Source organism: Plectropomus leopardus, chromosome 7 (assembly GCF_026936395.1).
Source record: "Plectropomus leopardus strain MGB_pleo_1.0 chromosome 7, ASM2693639v1, whole genome shotgun sequence".
Taxonomy (NCBI): domain Eukaryota; kingdom Metazoa; phylum Chordata; class Actinopteri; order Perciformes; family Serranidae; genus Plectropomus; species Plectropomus leopardus.
The window spans coordinates 21,428,532-21,449,795 of NC_142182.1; the positions used below are offsets into that span (position 1 = coordinate 21,428,532).

Below are 21,264 nucleotides of genomic sequence, written 5' to 3' on the forward strand. Positions count from 1 at the left end.
TTGCAGCGTGCCATTGAACTCACGTTTTATTTAGGTTGGCCTTTTTTTAGGTGACTAAAATATGTTTTGTTGCCGCCCACCTAAATGGCAGCACATTGCTTAGCTTACAGTTAACTTGTATTCATCTGCACTGTTGTTTACCAACCTTGTAATGCAATGCAGTGCATCGGTCCACTCAGATTACACAAAAGCATTTTTTGTACAGTTCCCTTATTTGTGACTTTCTTTGCACATGTTTTGAAATATCACCCTCTGAAACTTCTGCTTCCAGCTCAATAAAATGGAATACGGGGGATTTTATTAGGGGGCTAAAATTTAATTTATCATTTTTTTAATACTACATTGCAAAGATGATTGATTTAAAACATTAAACAGCAATGCATCTTTCCAGAAAACCTGTTGAAGATGTTGAAAATGGGTGAGGTTATTGTCACTAACAAAGACAATCATTGACTTCCATGTTATTGGAAAGGAGGCAGAACTTTAATCCAAGAAATTCTAGAGGCAGATATCTCAAAACCTGAGCAAATAAGTTCAAAACGAACAAACCACTAAAACTGTCTCCTGTTGATGGAGAGTTGAACTTGAGAAATTTGTGTAAATCCTCTCCAATCCAATCCATTTGTGTAAATTTTTCTTATTCGCCTTTTTTATTGCTGAATTATAGTCTTTTGGGGATTTTGTCTTTTCAAAGTGTTATAAGTACAGAAAAATGTCAGATATTCACATTTTGCTGTCTCTTAAGTGTTTGTAACGATCAGCTTTGTCTGCAGGTATGCCACATTCAAGCTTGCTGCTGGAGGAGGACGTTAAGTCCAGCAGGACTGTACAGCTGCCACATACACAAAGCAGCACTTACACAGATGAAGAGATCCGACGCAAAGTAAGCTCATGGGCAATGATGTAATTTCTTCCATGTTGGCTTCATTTAAGGCCCAGTGTTTCAAAGAATCGCGATTTCCCAGTTAAGCCACAGGCTTAAACAGTTGTTGGAGGTGATTGCTATCCGAGCACAATGGTTTGTGGTTTCAATAAGCAACAATTTGTTTTGTGTAATTTGTTTTATTCATTTCTGATCATTATCTAATCGGGCTAGTCTGGTTAAGAAGAATTTCCTCTATCAAGACAGACTTGGTTACAAGATTTATGCACCAAACAAAAGAATGCAAATGTCATCAATATGCATAAAAATTTAAGACATGAGAAAAAAATGAAGATAGAATGGGGAGAAGAAGGGGATGTGTAGATGGATATTTCATGAATTCGTCATCTTTTCATTCAACAGCATTCAACAGCATACTTTTAGCATTCATTCATGCTAAAAGTACAGGTTTATGATATATGTATTTGGAGTGATTCAGATGATGTCATGTTCAGAGTCTGCATTCACATATAAATATCTGTCTAAATAGATGAATGAAATGAAATGGTTACATAGATATCCATTGTAAAGAAAGCAACAGAGTATCCTGTGTTGAATCCTATCAGGAGTTCGATAGAAATACACAAGTGAATCTAGTAGAACTTAAGATGTTTGTCAAGCAAAACTGTTTCAATTAATGATTCGTGATTAGCATTTAAACCATACATCAGACTTTTTTTTATACCATGAAATATGTAAGTATCAGTCCAAATTCAGTCCAATATCAGTACTTCATTGCTGTGTCTTTTTTAATGCCAGTACAGTTGACAAAATACATGTTGCACCTGAAGCTGAACGGTTTTAAGGGATTTACTGTTACATTTTACATGATATAAATTTCTCTTTGCAGAATGAGTACCTTGAAAAACAACTGAGCAATAAGGAGAGAGAGTTGGAACTTCACAAAACTCAGTTTCAAATCAAATGTGAGTATAGCCCTGCTGTCATTCTGATTTGCATTTAAAGTTTACATGGACAGATTTTGTTTGTCTGAACACTTAAAAGTAAGAGAATATGTACTGGAAGGATTATTATTGTAGTTTTTCCACAACATGAGAGATTTTAAGAGAATGAAATGCATCAGAGTTCGAATTTTCACCGATGTTGTTCCTCCCTGTGTTTTACCTCTCAGTGGATGAACTGTTAAAAGTGAGAAGAGACCTTGAGGATGCACTAAAAGATGTCCTCCAAGCCATGAGGATTAATCAGGAGACCACTCCATCTGACACTGCCATCGATATTTCCCGACTGGAAAGGCTGACTAATGTAAGTGACTGCCATGTACAAAATTATGATCAGCACAAGGGTAAATTCCAGTATTTTTCAACTCGGACCCTATTATCCAATGTTTTTATGATTAAATTACTCTTGGAAACAACAATTTTTGGAATCAGTGGAGTATTTAGTATTTGTTTTTCTCCCGACAGGCTCAGATTGTTATTATGAGTGCCTGGTAACATTATCAAAAGTAACCTACAGAGAAATTAAAGGTTTGTCCATACCTTTAGCTTGTTAAGATAAGATAATCCTTTATTAGTCCCACAGTGGGGAAATTTACAGTTACAGCAGCTATGAGATACAGGATTAAAAAGAACAATATAATAGTAAAAAAAAATTTGAAAAAATTAAAATTACAAATATGAAAAAAAAATTGAATAATAAAAAAACAAGATGCCAAGTAAATAAGAAAACAAGGTACAAAATAGTAACATAGAGTTACAAGGTGCAAACAAAAGCTCAATAGTCTAAAATGTATATATGTATATATAAAATATGTGCAAACCAGTCTATGTGAGAGTTAGAGGGAGGAGTGATGGTAAAGGCTTAGACGTACTTTCCACAACTGAATTTCCTGGACAGCTGCAGTTATACGCACACGCAGTTCTATCTACAGTACAACTGTCAATGTTAGCCATTGGCTGTAAGCAGGAGGACAGTAAGTTCATCTCACAGCACTCCTGTCTCACTTAAAACAGTCCATACCGTGGTGAGTTGACTGGCTTGACAGCAGTGTTATGGACAGGACTGAAGTTTGGAACAAGAGATTTAATGTGGACAGTTTGCACCAGTCCATATAGGGTCCAAGTGGACCTTCGCAGACATTGGTAGATTACAACACTTACATGGCACATATCAAAGCAGATCCACATGCACATATGGACGTGAATACTATGAATTGGTCTTAAAACTTTGTTGTTTATGACTCCAGAAAGTGTGTCTTATTCTTATCTAAAGGTGTTCAATGGAAAAGAGAAGTCTCTTTATGAAATCTCAGACTTTTACACATTCTCGGAATTTGCCAAATATCCAGCCGTGGCTGAAATTAAACCCAGTACGCGATAAAGACTGAACCTCTGGGAACCCAATTTACCAAAGATTTTGGACACAAAATGCAGTGGAACAAGTGGAACTTGGTACAGAAAAATGTTTAGTTTCTCTCAAGGGTCCTCTTCCTTCAGCCAGGTTCCTTAGGGTATTTACATGAAGTTACATAGTTTATATTTACATCTTGTAAAGACACATTTTGCCTCACAGAAGTCATTTTTATATAAAAGTTCACATAAGACGCTCAGATCCAAACTTAGCCCACTACAGCCAATATCACCTCAAACATATCCTTTCAGACACAACCGTGAATGATGAGCTTTCTTCCTTAATATATTCAGCTAAATATATGATACTCCTGCAATCTGTGATCACATGAGTAACACCATATTTTCCACAGTTTCAATGTACACTGTGTAAAATGCTTTTATAATTAGACTTCCCCTCCCATGAATTTCAATGCTTTTTGTCTGTTGAAGAAGCAGATGGCTTGTCTCATAGCAACCAAATAAAAAACAAATACATTGAAAGACAAGCAAGTTAAGAGGAGTCAAACTTTTGGTGGATTATGCTGTGCTGTTGTCCGTCATAAAAAATCTAATAAGTCAAATTTAAGACAGCTTAGAAGGACGTTTGTTTGGCTTTGACATCACACTGCTGGGCTCAACATCAGATATGTCCAAAACAAGTGGAAGTAACAGGAAGTATCGCGCAGGTGCAAACCACATGCAATCTGACAAACACCAAAATAAGTTAGTAAGTAGTAAGTAAGTAATTAAGTAGTGTGTTCAGCAGTTTGATTTTGGACAACAAAAAGTACGTGCACATTTTTGTACAACAAGTGTTAGAAAATGTTAAACGAATATGGTTTTAAGGCGGTTACACTGACTGTAAGGCAAAACCTCAAATGATCTATTCTATTCCACAGATTGGGTCTATTATTTATCATTCAATGTTTTGGGCATTTATTTTGATGGCATTTAAATTGTTCTCCAAAATTATTTTGGCTGACTGAAACTACATGGAAAAAACAGAACAATTTGTGTAATAATGTTTTAGTTGACTGAATTGACAATAAAAACTAGATTAGAAAAAATGAAAACTATCTGAAACAATAATGTGTTCTTACAAAACGAGCTAAAATATAATAAAAATATACAGGAAGTGTCTATAGTTTTAGTCTGTTAATTTGAAGCAACAATAACAACCCATTTTTGATTAATAAAAACTAGCATAAACTAGCCTAATAAAAGCTGAACGTAAGTTCATAAAAAGCAAATTAAAACCTAAACTAAAAAAAACTAATAAAAACCCAATCTAATAAAAACTAAACTTAAACTAATAAAAACTAAACAATGAAACATCAACTGTAACGAGCAAAAACACTTTGTAAAATAACTGAAACTAAACTGAACTGAAAACACACATCTAAAACTAAAATCAAAAAGCAATGAAAAATAAAAAAATATATAAAATATATTTGCTTTGCTCATCCCCCAAACCACAGGTAATAGATGTCAGCAATATGAGCGGACAGTCTGAGTCTGCCGTGTACCTCAAGTCCCAAATCCATCAGCTGGTTGGGAGAAATGAAGAACTGAGGCAGGAGCTGAAATCAGCCCGGGAGGAAGCAGCCAGCACTTTGAGTCAGCTTGCCAGAGCCAAAGAAAAGGTACATCTGTATTGTGTTGTGTTAAGATAAATAGATAGTGGTGTTGACTGATGTATTTTTTTAAATCACGACTGATATGATCACATGGACTTTTCTTTCTCACCCTTAAAAAAAAAAAAAAAATCCGTATTGTCCATCTTTTCTGGCTCCACATTCATATATGATTTGACAAGTCGTTCAAGTTCAAGCTGCTCATAAACTCTGGTTATTGAAGGCCAGCTCCAAACCAGAGAAGTGTATGTAATTAAGATTCATAGAGACAGTGACAATGTCTGCGTGCTCTGAGTCCCTGAGAGTAATAAGCAGCAGTGAAACATTTCTTCATGTGATGCCTTTGTTTCATGTAACAAGAAAAAGTAGGGAAAAAACTTGTCTCCACTTTTCATCTTGCATTCATTTTCAGTATTTACGCTGATGCAACACCTCTGATATATATGTTTAACAGAAACAGTTTTTCAAAGAGAAAAGCTGGCAAAATGTTTGTGGGATCCTTGTTCTAAAAATGAGAAAGCATTTTGTTTATACCACCAGGCATTTATCAAAACTCATCTTTAAGTCCTCCACTTTGTTCTTTTATCCCATCCAGTTTCTTTTATGTTTTTATTTTATTGTCTGGTGGTCGTTTTATTAGTTTGTCTTTGGTGGAGTATGTTTCACATTATTTTTATTTAAATTGCACTGGTATTTGAGTTAATCCCCTGATCATAATCTCTGTAAAAAGCCTTTTTTCTTGTGTGACTCATGCTTAGCAGTTTGAATTGATTCTCCAATTGCTAAACTATTGTTCTGAGTCAGCTTCTGAAGTTATCTAGAGGTAAACTTGGGAACTATTGTGATAGACAAATAACATTTTTAGTGATACTGAAGTTGGTATCATAAAAACAAGGGTTGACTGCTTTTGATTTGCCTGTCAGGTGAGCCACCTGGAAGGTGAATTGGAGCTGTTGAGGAGGTCGGGCAGCAGTGGAGTTGTTCTCCGTGCTCTGGCGTTTCCTGAGGGCCAGGGGCCCAGCAGCACAGAGGTCATCAGTTCGTTGAATGAGTACACTGTTCGACTTCTTCAGGTCAGTGTCTCTGTCTTCTTAAAGGAATAGTTTGGATCTTTAGAAGGTTGGTTATATGGGGTATTTATTAATAGTCAGTATATTTCCTACAGTGGATGTCAGTCGGCATGCCCCCAGTTTGGAGAAGCAGACAAGAGTTCTGACACAGAATGTAAGCAATGCACTGCCATGGACATGGGCAGCAGCAAAACACATTTTAGCCTCCTAAAAATCTCCCACCTAAGTGTACGCTATAATAAGAATATTTTAACCGGACAGAGATTTACAAGTTGTTAACTGCTTCAGTTCCCCATCTGTTATCTCATCAAAGCCACCAGAAACATTAGACAAAAGAAGTAATTTTAGCTCACTTTTTAGCAAATAGGTTTTGTTGCTGCCCCCGCCCACAGCAGTACGCCATTTTGCGTCACTGGCAGGACTGCCTGCTTCTCCACAGTAACATAAAACAAAAGATATACTCATCTACTGCAGGATCCTGTGCACTTAGAAAGTAGATTAAAAAAGGATGGAACAGGGGTTTGTAATACTCTGCCTATAGATCAGGACCTCATAAAACCTCTCTTCAAAAGACCTAAACTGTCCCTGAAAGACCTGGATTGAAAATCTGCAAATCAGCAGTATGTCTCAACTGTAAACATGCATTATACTTGAATTTATTAGGAGCTCAAAAACCAGGAGGAAAAAAGCAAGAAACTCACAGGAACTCTGGAGGAATATAAGGAGAAGTTTTCTGTTATTAGTCACCAACAGGGACTCCTCTATAAAGAATACCTAAGGTTTGTTGAAAAAAAGTTTCTTTTGAGTTGTAGCTGGTTTGTAACCCTAAGAACAGCATTTGAAAAACATTTTACTGTGTTTGTCTCAGTGAGAAGGCGGAGTGGCAAAAGGAGAAAGACACATTTACAGAGATGAAGAACAAGCTGGAGGAGCAAAAGCAGGTGGACGCAGTTAAAATCCAAGAGTTCACCGTAAGTCAGACAAATAAATGCTTATAGGGTTAATGGTACTTAAGTACTGCAATATGGACTGCTTTTTTGTACTTCCTTTATTTGAAGCGCTTTATTCAAGGTGTCAGTGTTTTTGTAATAGAAAAATGGATGCAGAAAATGTAGATGTAGAGTCAATGAATATGAGGAAAAAGTACCTAAGTAATTCATCATTCTTTCTTTCACCAATCAGGAGCTGCTGGACAACCTTCAGAAGGACCCAGAGGAGATCAGGAGACAGTTGAGCGAAGCGTTGCGCAAGTTGACTCTTTTGAAGGTTAATGAGAAGAAACTGACGCGACGCTACAGCACCCTGCTGGAGCAAGAGCAGCATCTCCGCAAGGAGAACAGCAAGCTGAGAGACGACAGCAGCCACATGCAGGCCTCTGTCGCCCAGAGGATAGGCTACCTGCAGAGATACAAGGTAGACAAAGAAAATGTTACACCGGTAGACCTAATTCTGTTTTCCAGAGTAGAAAAATAAAAGGTTCAGCCTGATCTACTAATAGTTCATGTATGACATGAAAGTCAATCCTGCTTTTGATAGACAGTTTAAGTCTGAGGACACCAGATAGCTCACTATCAGCTAGGGGTTTTCGAGTTTTACAACTATCTGGATTAAAAAGTGACATAAGGTAGGCCAGAGGTAGAAAATATGTACCATTGTTGGAACAAGAAGCAACAGCTCATAGAAACAAGCACAAGATTACATAAAAAAGTCAATTTAAACTTGTTATATTTTCATTTAACAAAGTACGAAAGACTGCTGTTGTATAGATATTTTGGTATTTTTCAAATTGGGTCTAAGAGCCAATCTACAGCATTTTTGGAAGACCTTTTTGACGTCTGTCATTCGTGCGTCTCATGGAAAAGATACTTTTCCATTTAATTAAACATGTCAAACGAATCCACACTGACTCTGTAAGACATGCATCTCATGAGATTCCCTGTGTCTATTTTGTTGTGTTTCGTAAAGCTAATCTGCATAGACAGCTGTTAAATATCCTGCTGCACACGTGTCTTTAACTTATTAACCACATCTTCATCGACTGATTAGTTCTGCTAGTCAGTTAGTGAGGTTGCCTGTTATACTTAGGGCAGATTTCCTTCACTCACAACTGTGGGCGGGAAATAAAGTCAGTGAAGTCAGTGAAGTCAGTCAATACTTGAAAAACACTGTTGATTTTTTCACATGAAACAACATGAAAAACTGTTCCAGTTTGGTAAATTTCTGCTGTCAGACAGCTTGTTGATGGCAGGTTAGCCCTGTCCACTCAGCTCTCCAGGAGCTACAGCTGACAGACAGCTAAGATGTTTACAGAGGACAGGGTTAGTTTGGATTGGAAACGGGACAGTCATGCTCCACTCACACCCCGTTTACGTCTCGCCTCCAATGGGGATTTACAAAAAATCATGGACAGAAATGTGGTAATAATACCCAGATTTCCAAATACTCTGATTTTGTTTTCAAAATCACAAGTAAAAGTTGCTTTTGGGTTTAGCCATCATTACCACCATAAAACTGCCTTTTACTGACACTGTCTTTTGTTTTGTCATCAGGAAATGGCTGCATATAAGATAGCAGCACTGCAGAAGGCCTTGGATGATAGTGTGCCCACATCAGACCTGGAGAGGGCTAACAAACAGTTCACAGAGCTAACAGTGAAATACAGAGACATGCTGCAGAGGGACAGCCGCCTGATACAGAGAACCACCAACCTCGAACATATGGAGGTAGAACAATTTAATTGCCCTAATATTTTATTTAAACCTCCAATACACACACCATTATTAATTTTACCTCTTAACTGTTGAATGACCATACCCTGTATTTGTCCTTTTTTTCCCGTCTCTTAGAGTGAGAATGAGTCTTTACGGGAGCAAATCTCAGCCATGAATGAAGAAATGAAGATCACTAAGGAGAAACTGAATACTTTAGAACAAGCATGGGACAACGTCAATGCAACTGGTAAACTATATATGGCTGATTTTATTTAGCTCAGTTCTTTCTAAAACCTATAAACTGACAACCAGAACAGTCTGTTATATTTTTTATGTGTTCTAATGCCAAACACTGCAGGCTGCAAAGAAACTAAGACTTTCTGTGACTCACAGAAAGAAGGAATCTGTTGATGATCAAATAGTATGTCAACACAGACTGACTGGACCATAAAAGGAAATGTTCAGTCTTTTACTCGACTGAAGTTCTTGCCATTATTTTTTATCAACAAAACATTTCCTTGGTTATTGCGACGCCACTTTTCACAGCTGAGGGCACAGGCTCCCCACAAGGCCAAAAGTTTTAGTTGTTTATGTCTATTGTATCGCTTTATTTGATGTGAGCTGTGGCTTGTGGTATCATCACATGCCTATGACAATGTGCTTAAGCTGTTCACCTCCTTAACATTACAAACATAGCATGCAGGCCCCTCAACAAGCTAAAGGTTACCTTTGGTGATTTTCAATTTGGACAGTTTTGCGTCATAGTGATAAAATTTTAAAAATAATCTAGTGTTCAGTGAGACTGCTGCAGCAAGCTGCAGCAAATCAGACTGCAAAGTAACCACTTCGGGCATTTATGCCCCATCAATTAACATCCACTACATTTGCTTGTTTTTGCCTCTGACAGACTCAGATTATTGAAGTGTCTGATAACATTATGGTAAGGATTCCTTTAGAGACAGACCTTTGTTAAAGGGCATACTCTTTAACAAACGGAATCCTCACACCCACCAGACTCCATATATAAAGGGTTTGTTTTACCAAGCCAGAGTTGGTGATTGTTAGAACAGTGGAAAGAACAACCAAGACAGTTTATGTGAGTTTTATTTTGTTTCTGTCAACTTTCAACGAAGTGTGTTTTAAAATTATAAAATGAGTTTGTTTAAATCAGTCTGGTGGGTTTGGTGATTGAGAAGCTGTTTTTGGTTAAACAAAAATGAACTCACAAAAGAGCACCTGTAGAGATATTTTCCATAATGTGGTCAGGCACTGAGAATCACAGCCTGAGCCTGTCAGTGGCAAAATCAAGCACTGTTAGTGGACAAGTGGTTACTTTTTATGGCTGTTTTGACACAGTTTTGCCGCTGTTGGCTACAGCACCAAAATTGTTGTTCCCATTAGTCACTGATACACAAAAACATGGGAAAATAGGGTTAAAAAATAAAAAAGTTATCCTTTAAAAAAAATAATGCAAAACATTTATAATGCACTTGAAGCCTTTTATCTAGTGGGCCATTTGTAATTTCTTCTTTGTTGAACTTTTTTTTTTATCCATTTTTTTGTTTGACACTTTTATGATTCTTTTATGAGCATGGTTATTATCTATCTGTTTATTTACTTTATTAAGTGTACTTTACATGTAAATGCCATTACTGTCTTTTTTTCCCCGTTTTTTCAAATGAGCTTACCAAAACAGTTTCCAATGAGTCATGTTGACATGGCAGTGAAGTACTGAATCTTAATCGAAAGACTCAGATTGCAAAAAGAATAGGTCAGGTTTTAATTAACTTGTGCTTAACCTTGTCCAAACCAGGACTGCTGGCAAAAATCGTAAGAGGAACAATCACTGCTGTGTACTAAAACAGTTATATTATTAAAGTAGCAAATTAGTATGTACCGTTTTAGTTTGATTCCAGTGTTATAGCATTCATGCAATGCAGTGAATCCTGATTAATTAATCTGAGAGTTATCCTAGTTTGTGGATTCCACCCTTAATGTCAAACTCTCGTCCCAAATAATGTTTTTGTCTTTTATATCAGGGGGCGAAAATAGCATGGATAAGGCCGACAAGGCAATGGCCAACAAAGAGATGGTGTCTGCAGCGAGGCGCATCACTACTCTGGAGATGAAGGAGCTGAACGAGAGGCAGAGAGCCGAGCACGCCCACAAGATGTATGAACACATGAGGAACTCCCTGAGGCAGGTGGAGGAACGTAACTCAGAGCTGGAGTCCAAGTTTGCAGAGGTATGAGGCTGAGGGAAATGACAGATGAGTTGTTTCTTGTCATGCTCCTGAGACTTGCTGTTGCATAGGATGTCTTTGTGACCAATTTTATTTTATTTTTTTAATAAATTGTGCTATTTGTAAAATGCCATACAGTTCACGTTTTCAAGCAACGGTCCCTCTGCTTATCTGCAGTTGAGCAAGTTGAATGTAGAAGCCCAGAGGGTGGAGCGGGAGCTGAGAGATGAGCTGACGGACAGTGTCAGCAGAGCTGTGAGCGACGCTGACAGAGCCAGGGTTGCAGAGTTGGAGAAGGCTGAGGCTGAGCTTCGCATTGAAGTTTCTAGGTAGGTTTGGCAATGTGCAGGTCTGAGATTCATTATTTATGCTCTTATCATGTGATGTATGTCTGATTAAAATTTTCATTCACAATATTGAAATGACTTCTGAAATAATTGATATCAACATAAAGGTTTTTGAGGTCACGGTGTCGAGTGTCGTGAATTAATATGTTCAATGGTTGTGTCATTCCTTGAAAATGCTTCTCTGTTATGATTTCCTCAGCTTTTATTTAATATTTTATTATATTTTGCTTATTTTTTTTGTACTGTTGATTATAATGTTGGTAATAAAGGCATTAAGGCTCATTCTACTATTGAAGGCAAAGAGTGTAATATGTGTTATTTTTTGTTATTTTTTTACAGGCTTCAAGAGGTGTCTGATGTGGCCATGATGCAGGCATCTGCTCTCCAGGCCAGACAGCAGTCCAAAGAGAAGGAAGTAGAAGCTTTGAGAAGACAAATATTTGACTATCAGGTAATTAGGGCCTGAGCAGCAAAAGCGGTTTCAGTAAGGACCTTTTTGAAATGCTTGCTTTTGTTATTATTTCACGGAAAGACTTGCCTTTTTGAGGGCCCAAACATGCTCATGATCTTTACAGACTAATCTTAACTGGTGAAAAATTTGATATTTTATAGATGTCAAGTTTAGGTGACAAAAGCCCATATACAGTACGTAAGGCTTCTGCAGCGACCTGGTTTCGAGTCCGACCCGTGGCCATTTGCTGCGTGTCATTCCCCCTTCTCTCTCCTACCTTTCCTGTCTCTTTCAAACTGTCCTATAAATAAAGAGAAATGCCCCTAAAAAATTATCTTCACAAAAAATTAAAACAAAGTTTTCGGCACAAATTCAAGGTAACACATGGTAAGTAATTGATAAACAAATTGTCATTTTGTGGAATAAGTATACCTTTGACTGCACTTTCTGTCACAGTTATGTATTCATAGCAGACTTAAAATTAGTCATTGTTTTTGGTATTGTACACTGATCCATGAAATTTTTAGGTTTTTGCTTTCAGCATGAAATGGGGAATGTAAAGAAATAAAGTTAATAAAGTAGTTTTCAAGTTTTTCCAATGCTCTAGACAATGATAAAAAGCAAAATCATAGTACAAACATTTGTATAGTAGCCCTTAATATTGGAATGGTAAAAAGTACATTCAAATTTATCAAATCAATCAATCAAAACACAAACAACCAGGTTTTGTATCAGGCAGTAACGCACTTCAGTGAGTTAAAAGCATGTCTTCACATCTTTTTCCCTCAGTCACAGTCAGATGAGAAGGCCCTCATTGCAAAACTCCACCAACACATTGTGGCTCTGCAGCTCAGTGAGTCATCTGCGTTAGCCAAGTTGGAGGCCGCCACCTCTCACATCCAACAGCTGGAGGCATACAAGCTGCGTGCGGAACAGCGGCTGGATGCCAGCGAGCGCACTCTGTTCCTCGCCCGCCAGGAGGGCAGAAATCGCTCCAAGCACCTACGGCAGACCATCCAGTCTCTGCGTAGGCAGTTTGCCGGAGCGCTGCCTCTTCCCCAGCAGGAAAAGTTCTCCATGACCATGGTGAGCCTGCAGGAGGACAGAGCAAAAGCCCAGGAGGAGAAGAAGAAGGCAGAGGAGGAGAGGAGGAGGGCAGAGGGCAGGGCAGAAGAACTGGAGCTGAGACTCAAAGGCCTGGAGGAGCTCATCTCAACACTGAAGGATGTGAAAGGGGCCCAGAAGGTCAGTCTGTTTAACTGTTTCAAAATAGTTGAATAAGAGTCTGTTTTCTTCTGATTTCATTTATTTGTGTCACATCCTGCCCACAATGAATCTGCAAATGCTTAAAACCACTCCAACCTCTCAAACAGGTAACCGAGTGGCACAAGAAGATGGAGGAAGCTCGTCTGCAGGAGCTGAGGAAAGGCAGGGAGCTGGTTGTCCAGAAGGAGGAGATCAGGTACCTGAGAAACCTGGTGGAAGAGCAGGAGCGGACCATCCGCACACTAGAAGAGGATATTGTGCAGCAAAACATGGTGAGTGAAGAACTCTTGAGACTTCCAAAAATGATCAGAGCATTACAGTTATATGCAAAGGCATTATAGTGGTGAGAGTATCTCAGTTAAAAGAATGGTGAAAAGTGTAGCTGTAAAAACCTCATAATTTTAACTGCCTCATTTGTGAAGGAGCTTTTGAGCACATAAGTGTTAGAGTAGTATCATAATATTCAAGGAAAATATCAAGGTAATGTCAAAAACCTTTTTTTTTTGCCACATCAAGCTTCAAGAAGAACGCCAGCTTGCATACGATCAGCGAGAGGTGGAACTGGAGCGCCAATTGGACCAGTACGAGAAGCACCAGCGTGAAATTTTAAGCAGTGCAGAAAAGGTAAACTGTTCACAGAAGGAATTGTTCAGATGAACAGCAAGTAAAACATGATGATTCAGAAACAGACTGTCCTTTCAGCTCTGAAGTATTAATATATTTTTGATTGGTTTCAGTATGAGGATGGTACAGGATCACTCCCAGACCCGAGTCTACCTCTTGCTCATCAGTTAGAGTTTGCTTTGAGTAAAAACAGAGAGCATTTCCGCACCATCTTGGAAACGCAGGCCACCTGCAAAAGTTTAGATGAGGTATAGTGTTCAGTGTTTCTACATTCAGTATTTCTTATATATCAGTTGATAGCACATTGTTAAAACTCTTATTCCCTCATATGCAGAAATTGAAAGAAAAAGAAGCAGCTCTGTGGAAGGCAGAGCAGAACATCGTGTCCAGGGATAAGGTGATCAATGAGCTGCGTCTTCGACTTCCAGCTGCTGCAAACAGAGAGCGCCTGCTGGCCGACCTCGCCAAGCATGAAGAGGGCCAGTCTGACCACCAGCCTGCTCTCAAGGTGGCTCACCAGACCATCAAAGACCTCCAGGGTCGACTTGACAAAAAAGAGGACGTGCTAAAGAAATACCAGAACCAGCTGACTCAAGCCAGACAGGTACAGTGATTCAACGATGCATCCAGTCTCTTATATTCTTCCTATGTGCTTTTTAAGAGGCATTAAATAATTTGTGAGTAACATTTTGGCAGTGACTAGTTGTAGGGTCTGTTGGAGTTTAGGGTTTATGAATTTCTTGAATCTTTAAGTGGTGGAAAAAATAGATTTCAGCACTTACATTAAATATTTATTAGCAGTCTTTTTTGGGGGGAGTTTTTCGTTAGTCAGCGTGAGGGTCTAAGGACAGAGGGATGCCGTGTGCTGTAAAGCCCTCTAAGGCAAATTGTGATTTGTGACAATGGGCTTCATAATTAAACTTGAAATATAACTCCATATCACATCTCCTCATATAGTCTTTAGCTTTAAAGACAACTGGTTGCCACAGTTGTGGCGCAGCAACCAGAAAAGCAGTCACCTTTTAGTTTTAGTCACAAGATGAGACACACAAAACAATTTTATTTTCAGTAGAGATGCAACTAGTCGAATGTTCAATTAGTAAAATTTTTAAAGCAAAAATGTCAAACATTTTTAGGTGAATTGAATATTAGGGTAATGTGGATACACTTTATAGTACCAGTCACCATCCTTACTGCTGCATTTTGAACCATCTGTAGGCAAGATATCGATGACTATGAAAGGCCTAAATATAGGGAATCACAATAGTCCAATCTTTTTGTAATGGAGACCCAAGTTACTTTTTCCATCTCATTGAAGGACAGACTTGGCTTGATTTTTCAAAGGTTCTTAACTAATTGTAGCAGACGTTAACAGAACTGATTTGTTTGTTAAGACAGAACTTTGAATTAATTATAACACAGATTGTTTTAGCATGAGACTTCACATACACAATGACTCCTGGACTAAAAGCAAACAAAGATTATTACTTCAGTATTGTTACTGTTTTATTGAAGGAAATCATTTGCCATCCTAAATGTAATATTCTCAAATAAAGTATTTCTTTGTTTCATTTAACTACACCCTGTTGATCCCAGGATCAGGAAGAGATGATAAAGAGACACCAGGAGGAGCTGAGAGCTCTGCATCACAAGTTGGACTTGCACTCGGACACCTCACTGGACCGCTTTAAACAGACGGCAATGGTACGCATATGTCCATGTCTTGTATTGTTGCCTGTTTTTGTTCATGCCAAAAATGCTTTGGTTTGGTGCCTGTCTATTCCAAAACGTCAGATGCACATTAATGTCCAGAGGTGTCTCCTTTACATGGCTTACATCCCATACTGCATTCTAGGTGTACTGAACATTACCTAACATTTAACATTTGATCAATCAGTGTTTAATGAAACAACATCCCATTTTCTGAGTCTAATTTAGATTTCCCTCCTTATTTAATACTCTTTCTTTATCCAGGAATTAATGAAGAAGCCCACTATCAGGGTGCCAACTACCAAGCATTTGGAGCGTCTGGCTGAGCTGGAGCAGACAGTGGCTGAACAGGACATCTCGCTGTCCTCTGTCACAGAGAAGCTGAAGCTTGCCACTGCTGAGCTGGAGCGACAGAGGACCACCATGGAAACACTGGCGAAGAAACACACTGACGAGATGTCAAAGTGATTATCCTTTTATTAAAGTTTAGTTCTGAAGTTTCGGCAGTGGTAAAATGTAGAGATTAATTTTCAAACGGAGTCAGAATCCTTTATGTTTTATTTATCTTCGTTAATGTGAGTGAGTGCATTAATGATTGATGCAAATATTATCAAAAGTGAACATACAGGATTTTAACAATTCCATTTTTATACAGAGGCTAACCTAAAGCTACATTTGAAAGCCTCTCTCTAGACACATTAACAAAAAAATTAAACTTAAACTTATACTACCAGCAGCGTTTGTGTAACATGGTTTTCCCACATAAAAAAGGGCTGGAAGCAGATCTACTTTTTCTCCCCAACTGAGAATTTTAGATTGTACCTCTGCCCCGCCCAATATCGCAGTATGTTTCCCTTTCTCCAGCTCTGTTTGTGCTCATTTGAACAGTGGAAGAGCAGTATGCATCAGGATGCCTCGCACTAGCATTAGAGGAAACATTGGAGATATTGAGTCATACATGTTTGAGCCTCAGATGAGAAGTCTGTTGTGCACCAAAATGGGTGACAAACAGAGCTAGTAGAAAAGTGTAGTTAGCATCTTTTATTGTTGATGTTGTTTTCTTAGCTTGTAGGCTAACTGGCAGTGGCTGACACTGTGTAAATTGTTGTGAAACTTAAAGTAATATCTGCTACAATATTAGAGTTTATTCGGATTGGTCTGATTGACATCCAAAAACCTAACCGTGTTTGCTGTCAAAACTGTGCTAATGTTAACTCTGCTCTCTGTACTGACAAGTCTGCTCTGCGCTGGAGGCTTTGGGTTTCTTTACCTGTGCTTTGTGTTTTTCATATTAGACAGTAATTGGCCTTCATTCATTCATTCACTGAATGTCTGACAATGTCATAAATAGGAGGACAGGTGGTGGTGTGTACAAGACTGCTGATTTGTAACTGATTGGCTCAGGTTTGAATCTCACTCACGGCGCACGCATTACCTAAACTTTACAATGAAGATGATAACAGTAGGCCTACTTTACTCAGTTACAGCGTGAAAGCCTATTTTAATGCAAAAATGAATAAAAATACATAGGCCAAGAAGACCACGGCATAATTATAAAACATATTTATTTCCGATCGGAATGACAGCTGACTGAACAAATCAGGCACCAGGATTAAACAAGCCTGGCTGTCAGGCTGGGCGGGAACAGGCTAAAATCCCCAAATCCTGGCTTAATCCGTTATTTAGGTTTTGTACAACAGCCCACGGGAGTCAAGACCAGAGCACAGTTCAGGTCCAGGGCACAGTTCAGGTCCAGGGTACAGTTTGGCACCCTTCATGAGGTACCCCTAAAGCCTGAAAAAGCTCCTGAATAAATGCTCTGAACTTAAGGCGTTGGAAAATTTCAAATACCATAAATCAACAGTTTAAATATCACTATGCAACAACAGATTTCTTTGTTCCCTTTAATGTAGAATTCATAATACAAGGTTCCATATTATCTGCTTTTAACTGTGGATCATGGATTAATGGCTTTGATTATTTCACATAGTACAACACTTCATCATATAGCTTTAAGGAAGACATGGAACAAGCTGGTACTGTCAGACAGTGTTGAATAAGATGATTTTAACAACCCTAAAGCAACTTAAGGGTAAATTCAAGGGGTTAAAAGTTTAATAACAAGAGGCTAAAGAAAAGTAGATTAAAGAAAGCTTTCAAGAGTTCAGTAGTGCACTGGGACATGTGAATTTCAGCCACACCAGAACATGCATGACTGAGGGTGGGCAGAACATTAAAAATACCTTTCAAAGGGCAAGTTGACTTAGCGTCAGCACTTAAGTGCCAACAAAAGCTGAATGAGACATAAGGTATATTACAGGTTAATTATACTAAACTGCTTTAGGATTTGCTAGGTCGGATGTTTGCCTAAAAAACTCATTGTATATCTCAGCAGTTGTAAATTCCACGGTAGCAGACATCAGGTAGCTTTCCAGAGCTCAATGCTAGTCTAATAGAAGACATGGAAGAAAAATAGCCCAAAATCTCAAGATTGATGAGCGTATGGAAAAACTATGTTTTTACTTGTTGTGTCTTACCGTGTCGTTTCAGTAGTTTTAGACGCCTTTGATATTTTTACAGAAGGCATGGCTTTATAAGCTTTTATGTGTTTAACTCATTGTAAACCTGGAAATTTTCCTGTGATAGCTACAGGTTAACATTTAAATTATGTTCCTTTTATATGTGTATGATTTTTATTTACTCTAATCGTGACTACACCTCCTGCCAACCCCATAAGTTACTTTTCTACTTCGCTATCAGGTTCGAATTAAAAGCCATGCCAAATGTATTTTAAATTGATAATGAAAGTCAAAGAAATGTGTATGTTATGAAACTAACAGAAGGGATTTGTTGCAGGCTGGAGGAGTATCATGCTGCCCAGGTGAAAGCTCTGACCATTGAGACCGAGGATCAGAGGAGCCAGATGGCCCAGATGGAGAAGGAGATGAACTACCTCCGAACCGAGCTGGCAGCACAGAAGGAGGCCAATGTCCGCTCCCCCACCAACACCATGAAAAACCTGGTAGAACGACTGAAGGCGCAGCTAACCCAGAAAGAGAAACAGCTCAAGGTTGTTCTTTCACCACATAAGTGTATCTTTTTTTTTGGTCCATCAAATAGTGGTGAGCAACATAAAGGCATTAGTCCTGTTTCTTTGCTAAAATTCCCTGGTTGATATCAGGAAAATGATGTTGATGAAGTGCTGCTCTTTGCACTTCCCCCGTAATTCTGTTCCCATCACGTCCTAGGATGTGCCTCATGGGTGGACTGACTGTTGTAAATTCTGTGTGATGGACTGATGACATGGATATTTTCCTGCTGTTCATCCAATGTATGCTGCTACTGAAACTTGAATTAAGTCAAATAAATACTGCTTTTTCACCTTTTAGCTGCTTAACAGGTAAGCTGATTGTGGTATTAGTTTTAGGATTACTAAAAGTGCCCCAAGCATTTTTGATGATACATACTGATTATTTTTATTTTGTTATTTTGTCAGAACTACAGCTAAGTTTTGTGTTTGTTCACCACATACAGGAAGAAGATGCTTTTTGTTAAGTTCATACTAAGAATAAGTGTTAGGAAGTAGACAATGAAGAAATGAACAATGATGCATTAACTAAAATGAGGTCTGACATCTTCACTTGTCATATTTATTATAGCTGACACCTCTTTGTTCCCTGTGTTCTCAGGCTCTCAGTAAGGCTCTCCTGGAGCTGCGGGCAGAGCTGACATCTGCTGCAGAGCAGCAAGTCATAGCCAGCGCTGCACAGAAAGAGGAGAGTCTCAATGTACAGATGTTGGTCGACAAACACACCAAAGAGCTTAAGGTGGGACTCCCTTTATCATAACAACACAATTGTTTTTTATTGTGGTGTCTGCAGGTCCTTAAAATGTCTTAAATTCAATTCTGTATATATTAGGCTTTAAATGTCCTTAAATAGTCTTGATTTTGAATTTGTGAGCTTAATTGGCCTTTTTTTCTCTTATTTAATTTAACAGTCTTTTAATTTTTATTTGTCAGTGAGTTGATTTCCTCTGCACGAAAGTTAATTTGTTATGTAAGAAATTTCTAAACCAGACACTGAAACTGAATACTTTATACTTGCACATATCTATTGGTTAAATAAAGATTAACAAAGCCTGCATGCTGCACCATATATGTACGAAAAGGGCAGGCACCTATGGGGTCAATATATAGTATATATATATAGATAGATAGATATACATTTACTGATATGATATGATTGATATTGTATATGTTGACCTATTAGGTGCCTGCCCTTTTTTTTTCAAAAACAGCTGGGTACAGTAGTCTTTAGTAAATGTTACTGAAAAAAGGAGTAACTACTAATGCATTTGCAGAGGACCATTGAAAGCTGCAGACTGATACAAAGTATTATGTCTGTGTTTGTTGTATGGAAGAATTGATTTTTCATTGACTGGTTGACATCATTATCTTTTAATACACAGACAATATTTGTTTGTAGCATCAATTCTTTTATGTTTTCTGTAAGATTTGCTTTCAATAAGAAAACTACAGAATATCCCTAATACTCTAAATTGAAAAATCCTTCTTCTGATAAAGGTGCGTGTGCAAGAACTCAGTGAAGAACTTAAAGCTGCAAAGGAGTCCACTAAAGCAGCCAGAGGCCGGGAGAATACCCTGAAAGAGGAAGTGGATGGCCTGAACCAGGACCTTCAGAAGAGTCTGAAAACCCAGAGACGCCTGCAGACTGAGAGGGAGGAGAGAGAGCAGGAAATCCAGGAGCTCAGGCAGCAAAACAAAAGGCTCAGCAGTGCCCTTCAGGTTAGTATTTCTAAGGAGAGTGGAATTACACAACAAGCTAGTGATTTGTAAGGAAGTATGCTGCTTGGATTGATTTTGATCTGCAGCTTATCGCTGTTGCTGTTATATAAGCTTTAGTGTAATAAACTCAACAGCCTCATGACAGCCAATATCAGGACATCGTGTAAACACATAGCAGGACGTTTAGACCCTGAAATGTCATGAAACAGTAACATGTAAGACACGCAAACCCTGCTCTGCTGTAAGTTAAGATATAATGAGGAGTACATCAACAGCAGGATGTTACATTCTTCTCAGATTTATGGTAAACTCCCGCAGAGGTGTCACAGGGCTTTGGCTTCATCTCTTTCTTCTCATATCCTTAACATGATGCCATGGGTTGTGATTCTAACCTTTGCAGTGTTTGTGCCTACACTATCTAGACAAGTGAGGTGCCATTTGGATGTCTTTTTTATTTGCTGTTCAGAATCAACCAGAACCAGATGTGAAGGGGCCCACCATTGAGAATCTGCAGAAGAGGATCAGGAAGCTCGAGTCTGACTTGGAGAAAAGAGCAGAAATGACGAATGTTAAGGATGGTCATGATAAGGTTTGGGCAACAATGTGGATATTAGTGAGGTCATTTGTTTGCATGACTACGGAAGCCCTAAGCGGACGTGTTTTTTTTTTTTTTAACAAGCCGTTCTCATAACAAGATATTATCTCGTTATCTCGAGAAAACAGAGTTTGTTTTCCTGAGATATTATCTCGTTATCTCGAGAAAACGAACTTTGTTTTCCCGAGATATTAAGTCGTTATCTCGAGAAAACGAACTTTGTTTTTTTAAACTTTATTGAATGAACGTCAGAAGAAGAAGCGGCGGGTGGATGATGTGACAGCAGGTGCCGTGCGGTGTTCAGCGGACAAATGTGTGCAGGTTCTCGCCCTGCACGCACTAAAAGCACCGGAGCAACAGTATAATAATCTAGTTATGATTACTGATGAATTTGGATGATGTGTTCCTGTAATAATCATCTTACCTTGCGCATTTGTCCGTGCTGAGCACCGCACGGCACCTGCTGTCACATCATCCACCCGCCACTTCTTCTTCTGACGTTCATTCAATAAAGTTAAAAAAAAAAACAAA

General features: G+C 38.5%; 1 protein-coding gene across 8 annotated transcripts in view; it reads left to right on the plus strand.

The window, feature by feature from the left end:
* The window catches only part of cep290 (centrosomal protein 290), a 109,440-nt gene that overhangs the window by 13,310 nt on the left and 74,866 nt on the right, over window positions 1-21,264 (plus strand). For all 8 annotated transcript variants that reach the window (XM_088080192.1, XM_088080189.1, XM_088080193.1 and 5 more), the window contains 24 exons: window positions 774-883; window positions 1,773-1,848; window positions 2,055-2,188; window positions 4,755-4,919; window positions 5,834-5,983; window positions 6,644-6,759; window positions 6,849-6,951; window positions 7,163-7,393; window positions 8,530-8,703; window positions 8,827-8,938; window positions 10,731-10,936; window positions 11,111-11,262; window positions 11,620-11,731; window positions 12,521-12,976; window positions 13,105-13,269; window positions 13,514-13,621; window positions 13,735-13,869; window positions 13,956-14,225; window positions 15,218-15,325; window positions 15,596-15,795; window positions 18,188-18,401; window positions 19,021-19,158; window positions 19,917-20,138; window positions 20,605-20,727. In XM_088080192.1, the coding sequence (XP_087936318.1) occupies window positions 774-883; window positions 1,773-1,848; window positions 2,055-2,188; window positions 4,755-4,919; window positions 5,834-5,983; window positions 6,644-6,759; window positions 6,849-6,951; window positions 7,163-7,393; window positions 8,530-8,703; window positions 8,827-8,938; window positions 10,731-10,936; window positions 11,111-11,262; window positions 11,620-11,731; window positions 12,521-12,976; window positions 13,105-13,269; window positions 13,514-13,621; window positions 13,735-13,869; window positions 13,956-14,225; window positions 15,218-15,325; window positions 15,596-15,795; window positions 18,188-18,401; window positions 19,021-19,158; window positions 19,917-20,138; window positions 20,605-20,727 (3,980 nt within the window). The remainder of the gene's footprint in view (window positions 1-773; window positions 884-1,772; window positions 1,849-2,054; window positions 2,189-4,754; window positions 4,920-5,833; window positions 5,984-6,643; window positions 6,760-6,848; window positions 6,952-7,162; window positions 7,394-8,529; window positions 8,704-8,826; window positions 8,939-10,730; window positions 10,937-11,110; window positions 11,263-11,619; window positions 11,732-12,520; window positions 12,977-13,104; window positions 13,270-13,513; window positions 13,622-13,734; window positions 13,870-13,955; window positions 14,226-15,217; window positions 15,326-15,595; window positions 15,796-18,187; window positions 18,402-19,020; window positions 19,159-19,916; window positions 20,139-20,604; window positions 20,728-21,264) is intronic.